This window comes from Chenopodium album, chromosome 17, assembly GCF_948465745.1.
Source record: "Chenopodium album chromosome 17, dcCheAlbu1.1, whole genome shotgun sequence".
Lineage (NCBI taxonomy): Eukaryota > Viridiplantae > Streptophyta > Magnoliopsida > Caryophyllales > Amaranthaceae > Chenopodium > Chenopodium album.
The window spans coordinates 43915868-43923830 of NC_137850.1; the positions used below are offsets into that span (position 1 = coordinate 43915868).

General features: G+C 34.8%; 1 protein-coding gene across 1 annotated transcript; it reads right to left on the minus strand.

Annotated features, from left to right (window-relative positions):
* Positions 1–604: 604 nt before the first annotated feature.
* Positions 605–4933, minus strand: LOC145589093 (uncharacterized). Its single transcript, XM_081645660.1, has 3 exons — positions 4893–4933; positions 1188–3790; positions 605–1029 (listed from the first exon to the last, which is right to left on the minus strand). The coding sequence occupies exons 1-3, from the start codon at positions 4931–4933 to the stop codon at positions 605–607; spliced, it is 3069 nt and encodes a 1022-aa protein (XP_081501786.1).
* Between the last annotated feature and the right edge of the window lie 3030 nt (positions 4934–7963).

Sequence of the window (7963 nt, forward strand, 5' to 3'; positions counted from 1 at the left end):
TTTCATTTCTCATGCATAAAATCCTCATAGTCAACATCCACAAACATGAGATCTTCGATTAATAAGCTCAATTCATCGACTTTTCATCTAAATATCATCCGAATCAACTCCAAACACTTCGAAAGCGTCCAAATGACTATAAAATCACCTGAAACATCAAGACAAACACAAACGGAGCGTAATAGAGCACAAAACAAACAACTTATGCATTTGAGTCCTAAAAAGCAAGAAAAGACCTAAAAAGCTACTATAAACTTAGCATAAACGTGCCTATAAACTCTATATAAATATGATTTATCAGCTACCAATTAAAATCATCAATGTATAGTTTTTATATATTTACTTTTTTAAAATTTATATTTATTGATAATTTAAATAGATTATTGGTCAAAAGGCATAATGGCATACATGCCTAATCAAGACGAGTCATTTACTCATTTATTTTAAAATAGAGGAAAACTATTTTAAGAAAGGGCCCTGCCGGGCAAAAACCACTTACACATCGGGTTAGATAATAAATGGTTTGAGAAATGTAATCAAGTAATGTTCATCATTTCAAAAAAAAAAAAAAAAAAAAAAAAAAATAATAATAATAATACACTAATCATCTAGCTGTAGTTGAGAGACTTGAGACAACACCTGCTTGAACTCTCCTTTGTTGTTGTAAATGACTTCCAAAGACCGTGATTCTAATTGATGATAGCTTAATATAGGCATCACTCATGTCCAACCTTTCTCGTGGGAGCTCTTCGGAGCAAGTAATAGCAATTTCAAGTATAGAATTCAAGGCCTCTAGCATCACAGTACCACTGCTTTTCTTCTCCTCTCTTTTTAAGTCTTTAAGAAGAGATTGATCAAGAATTTCGGTCGTCATATGTTTATTCATAGCTTCTTTCACAAAACTGTGCAGACTTGTACCCCCTTTGAACATGTCATCGGTAGGCCTTACTCCCGTGAACAATTCGAGTAATAGGATTCCAAAACTATAGACATCCCCATTTGTAGTTACCTCATTTCCTAAGCCATATTCTGCTTGTATGTATTGCCACAACTTGTTAATATAAAGAAAACATGAAATTTATATACATTATTCATGCTACATAATATAACTAAATTAGGATAATTACAAATAATATAATCATCGGTGGGTTTATGAACAATTGTACTATATGTAGTTAGTTGATTACCTGGTGGAGTGTAGCCGATAGTTCCTTTAACTCCAATTGAGCTGAAATGATTCATATCAGAGCTATTGATGTCGTTTACGAGGAGCTTGGCTATCCCAAAGTCATTGACATGTGCGACCATTTCATCATTAAGGAGTACATTGCTCGGCTTGAGGTCACAATGAACTATCGAGGTACCACTATGATGGTGAAGATAATCCAAGGCAGAGGCAACATCAATTGCAATATCTAGTCTTTGGCAAAGATTCAAGCTCCTTTTGAGATTATTATTTGAGCTTCTAGTAGAGTCGATTTCCTGTGCTGGATGTAACCAATCTTCTAAACTCCCGTTTTCCATGTACTCATAAACCAAAGCCTTAAATTCCCTGCCTTGATGATCGACACTTGAACAAGCTGTTATCACTTTCACAAGATTTCGATGCCTAATGTTTCGAAGGATCCCACATTCAACCATGTAACTCCTTAAAGCACCATGGTGCTGTAGGTTAAACATCTTGATGGCAACAATTGATTCATCGTCAAGGATTCCTTTGTATACAACCCCAAATGCACCACTTCCAATGAAATTTTCTGTCGAAAACCCGTTAGTGCCTTTAAGAAGGGTCTGGTAGGACACATTTGGAAACTTTTTGGAATCACCTGAACTTATGGGTTCCTTAGTCCTCTTCTTTTTGCAAAAACTATGCAATGTATATGACACAAGTATAGCCACTAGAACTCCGAAAAACCCCGAAAGAATTGCAATCATCAATTTCCTCATATGCTTGTGTTTTCTCTTTTTGGTGTTGTTCAAATTACAAGGAGGCAACTTTAACTCGAGTATGCCTCCGCAGAGCCTATTATTTCCGGCTATGAAGACACCGGTTGCATTGTTGAAGACTCGACCTATAGGTACATCACCTTCAAGATCGTTGTGTGATAGATTGAGGCCTTGCAACTGGAGGCTTGCAAGAAATTTTGGGATTTCACCGGATAAACTATTATGTGACAAATCTAACCAAGTGAGACCTTTTAATGTGTAAAGTGAACCTGGAATGGTGCCATTAAAATTGTTTTCTTGCATGTATAGAAACTCTAATGACATGCAACTCATAAGCGAATTCGGTATATTACCAGAGAGACTATTATGAGAATCATCAAGGCTGTTAAGATTCTTCAGTTGCCCAACCTCCTCGGGGAGGGGACCTATTAGATGGTTTCTAGAAAGATTGAGTAGGATAGAGATGGCGGGGAGGTTAAAAAGGTCGGATGGTATCCCACCGCTGAGTTTGTTATTTGAAAGATCTATTCTTATTAGTGACCTACATTTTCCAATAGTTGTAGGTATTTGGCCTTCAAGACTATTATTGTTCAGGTAAAGAACAGACAACTTGGTCAAGTTTCCAATTGAAGGTGGAATGACCCCAGATATACGGTTGTCTTTTACATGTAAATACATGAGGTTATGAAGCTTCCCTATGCCTTGGGGAATGACCCCCGAAAGCCTATTGTTACCAACCATAAAATACTGCAAACTCGCCAAGTTTTCTATGCAATTTGGAATTTCTCCTGCCAAGTTGTTGTGGTGCATCGCCAAAAAAGTAAGTGATAAAAAAGTGCATATAATTCTAGGAAAAATTCCATTGAAGTTATTATCACCAATTTGGAGTCGTTCTAAATTGGTGGCATTTGCCAAGGAAGAAATGAATTTCAAATCTTCAACTTGGTTATACCCAAGGGAGTTGCTGTAAAGTACAAGTTCAACAAGGTTTACTAATTTGTGCAAATAAGGAACTTGCCCTTGAAGATTGTTGTTTGAAAAATCGAAGAATTCTAGATTTGAGGCATTGGATATTGACGCTGGAATATATCCACTAAACAGGTTATTGTATATAGAGAACCATTTTAGTTGAGTTAGAGTGTCACCTAAATACGAAGGTAGCTCTCCTTCTAAGTCGTTCCGGGCTAAACTCAAATCTGTTAGTGAAGAGAGGTTGTAAATTGAGGTTGGGACTTCCCCGGAAAATTTATTGCCCTCTAATACCAAAATAATAAGATTTTTAAGATTGCCTAGCGAATTCGGGATCCTTCCAACCAAATTATTTTCACCTACATCGAGGTCTAGGAGGGATGATAAGTTCCCAAGAGATGAAGGAATGTTTCCAGTCAAGCTATTCCCTGTTAAAACAAGGTTTCGCAAATGTAACAAAGAACCAAGCGAGGGTGGGATTGTTCCAACCAGATTGTTATAAAAAAGGCGTATATCATTAAGATTATAACAACTTGATATATTTGTTGGAATTTCGCCTCCAATGGAATTATTATTCAACCATAAAAATTGCAACCTTTTCAAACGACTAATTTCTTGTGGTATTGTTCCACCAAAACTATTATCTTGAAAGTACAACTCCCTAAGGAAGCTCAAATTACCAAGGTGGGGGGAGAGGATACCTGTGAGCTTCGAGTTACTCAAGTCAAGTTTCGTCACTCTCTGATGTCTACGACCACAGGTAACCCCGTACCCCTCGCAAAAGAAAAGGGTGTCATTCCATGAGCTCATCACCCCAAAAGGGTCATCCCTTATCTCAGATTTGATTTCAAGCAATGCTAGCTTGTCTGTCTCATTGTTCCCAGCTATCGAGAGCTGAAGATGGTAAAACAAAGTCGCAGCCAAAATGATCCTGAAAAGTAAAGAAGACGAGCATGACATTTTTAATTTTGTATGTGAATCTAAAAGGGCCATAACTAGCTTGGTATTACAAACTATGTTTACATGAAAGGAGACTTTTTATTCAGATGCAAGAGTGAAAGTTCGCAGAAGAAATAAAAAGACTGGCACATGTAGAGGGCAATTTGAATATTACAAATTGTTTGGATTATACTTTAAATTAATATCCTCATGTGCTTTTAATACATACAAATATACAATAAGGTGTTAAATACCTTATAATATGATCCTGATGATCAACAATTTGACTTTCCAATTGTGGGAACATGGACTAGCTAGATGATGGTAATTAAAGATCGATGGACGACTCTATAAGTCAACCTTTACATTGTCAATATTTGTAAGGCAAAACTCAAGCAATGATACTCAAGATCTTATAGTGCAGAATTACAGATTGAATTGACTCTATGGCCCTGTTTGGTTTGATGTAAAAGGTTTTCATGGAAATTGAATTTTCCATTTTTTCCCAATTTCCTTTGTTTGGTTTGTTAAGGGGTGGAAAACAATTTTTCCAAGGGTGGAAAATTCCATCCTTAATGATGGAAACCATTTTCCTTCCCAAAACAAGGGAAGCCACATTTTCCTCTCTCTTCCTTACCTCCTTTTTTTACTTTCCTCTCATTCATCCTTACATTTCCACTCTTATTTTTTATTTTTCTTGGACTTTTTTTGTATGCAACCAAACAAAGGAAAACTAATTTGTAATTGTGTTTTTCCTTGAAAATATGTTTTCCATGAAAACTAATTTTCCATTGAAAATGTTTTACATTAAACCAAACGGGGCTATATGTAAAAAATGAACTGTCAAAATGAGTAACTTTGAGTTCAGATAATCATTTTCGGTCGGCTAGTTAATTTACTACGGACTACGTACCTCTCCATTCCCGTTTGTTTTTTACATTTAGAATGAAGTATGCACTTTTATTAAGGAAATGAGTAAATTATTAGTGGTATATAGGAAGTAGTTCAGTGATTAAAAGTACAATTTAAGTTACATTAAGAATATTGAATATGTGGGTGAAAAATTTAGTTCCTCCATTCTTTATTACTCTCTTTGTCCTTATTTGTTTTCTACATAAGTAAAATGTGTTTTATTAAGAATTGAACCAAAATTTACAAGTGGGTGGGGATATCCTTTTATTTTACAATTTTATCATTTTATGAGTGCACAAGTTGGGTTCATGGTAGGGACATAATATCATATACAAAAATGGAGTAATGTAATCTTTAGGGGACATAGAAAAATGAAATGTGGTGCAAACAAATAGGGATAGAGAGAGTAGATGCAACACTCATTATAAATGGAAGTTTCATCACTTTCCCTTTTAATTAATCACTTAGGTCCCGTTCTTTAGACCTGCTCTGCTCAAATCAAATCTGCTCTGCTCTGCTATGCTCAAAAGAAATCAGTAGTAATAATAATAATAACAATAATAACAACATTAATAATGTTGAAATCTGCTCGGCTCTGCTCGGCTGAAATTTAATCTGCTCTGCTGACTCCTGCTCTGCTCTGCTATGCCCAGAAGCTCAAAATAACAGGGCCTTAGTGTGTGGCCAGCCTGGACATTACACCGGATTGCTACTTCAATTATTCATTGTGATGATTTTTTTTCTTTTCTTTTTTAATTAATTAGTTATTTGTGATTTGCAATTATATACATTTATTTTCATATACATATAAGATGATTGATAAGAGTGAGGGATAGCTCAAGTGGTTAGAGCTTCCCTCCCAGCCTCAGGAGATCTTGGGATCGATTTTCATCACTTGCCCTTGTGGCTCTCTAAACACCAAAAAAAAAAAAAAAAAAAAAAAAAAAGAGAGAGAGAGAGAGTGAGAGAGAGAGAGAATGGTAATTGGCTTATATGGTTAAATAATCATCATTCTTAAAAGAGGTTCGGTGTTCAAATCTCCAAAATACTGCAAATAGTACAATGTACAATAGCACATGGAAGCTTAGGGATAAATTGCATATTTAATTTACAATGCAAGGGTGATCTTATCAAAAGTTAAGTCGTATTTAACAAAGTTCCTCTTTTCTTTTTAATCGTAACATTTGAATTTTACTTTATTCACACACATCTATCATCTCTTTGATCGTCTCTTATGATTTTATGTTGTACTTATTGCATACCGAATTGTAAGTTTGCTACATAAGAGAAAAAGGTGAATTGGTTCCCTTTATAATGTAGGTAGAGATTTTTTTTCACTATCATCAATTGATTTTAATGTAAGATCTTCGTGAATCATTATATCCCGTAAATTAAAAAAAAAAAATCCATGATTATCAAATATTCAAATGAGATTAAAAATTTTGTATTAGATTAATTATTTATTTAAAATATTATCATTAGAATTTTTATTTTCTCTTTTGCAAAGCCAATTTGGATTTTGATTTCTTTTAATGATAATAGTACCTGGAATAAAAAAAAATGACTTCACACAAATTAATGGGAAATTCCAGCCGGAAACTGAGAAAGAAAATCCAAGCTTCCGGCGAGCTTGTTGCCACTGCTCGAAAGAATCACTGTTGATAAGACGGCAGAGTAGAGAGAGTTTCTGGATAGTTCTCCTCCATTTATTTAGGAATTACTCTGTAATTTATTGGTGTTTCAAGGTATTGATTTTTATGCTCTGTGATTTTTTGCTCAATAATTTGGAAAGTTCATCGTTTATTTGTGTCTGGATGATCTATTGTTCTTGTATTTATGTTTAATTCACAATTAAATTCTGGAAAATGGTAATGAACCAAAATTTTGGTATTTGTGCAACAAAATCTAGGTTATTCAATAATGTTTCAGTTGTTTCAAACGAAATTTGTTAAATTGAAAGTTAATCTAATAGGTATTTTGGCCAAAATCTGCTCGCTAGATTCGACCAAGTTCTATAGGTCAACAGCTAGATTAATAAGGATATGAATGATAGCGTAGGTTCAAAGAATGGGGGCGAATAACCTACAAAAGATGAACAAAGGGGAAAGGGAAGAAGAGACACAAGATGATGACGCAGAAAACCCCAAGAATAAGGGTAAAAACTGCGGGTGGCATTGAGTCCACCAATCTACTAGTTTAATAATGAATTACAGGTACAATACGGGTTGTTTTGTGACTAAGAATGAATCTGTAATTTAGTACTATTGCTAATGCCTATGAAATATGATGCCTAGGGCTCGTATCTTTTGTTTTTACAATGGTCTTCCCTCCTATTTATAATAGAGGAGTCTTTTGAAGTCTTGTAACAGGTTCTTTGATGATTCCTTGAAAGTAGGAGTTAGCTGCCAGGTTCAGCTCCGAGATTCATGCCATGTTCTTTTTGTGCTTATCCATTGCCTTTTGACTTGTTCTTTGCTGTTGGTTAGTTGGAGAATAGTGGGAGTGTCCTCCATGAAAACAGGAGAAGTAGTTTGACTCCTTGATTTGGTCTTCAACGAATGTGGACTGATTTGTGGTGCAAATACATTTAACATTTCCAATTGACTAATTCCTGGTGGGAAATATCTCCTCCTTGATTGTAGGTAAGCTTATAACAACTTTGACTTCGTTCAAACTTGGATTCTGTTAGAATATTCCTTGGAAATATCTTTGTTTGATTTCGTTTAATACATGGAACCAGGTAGCTGATCACGTAGCAATCTGTAACATGTAACCTAGCAACCTGTGACCTGCAACCTAGTAACCTACAGATCAAAATCTGAACCAATAGTAAAAATTTAGGCACAACAATAGGTAAGACGAATTCAAAATTTTCCAAACTAAATCAATTTATCATTGAACAAGAAATATGATTTCGGAATCTATCTGCTAGCCATTAGAATTTAGAAATAGGTATCCAGTAATCCCAATGTATTTCTATTATCTTCTCAAACACATAATACAACTAAGCATTTAGAAATGTTAGTTGTCATACAATCTAAGCAAGCAAAAGAAAATTTATCAAAATAATTTAAATTGTATTCTGAACTAGATTTTGGCTCTGATGTTCTGATCCTGACTCAAAACTCATAAGCATTAAGCACTACTTATTATAAGAAGTCCTTGAAGCATATGAGTTCATCTTCTTCTTAACACA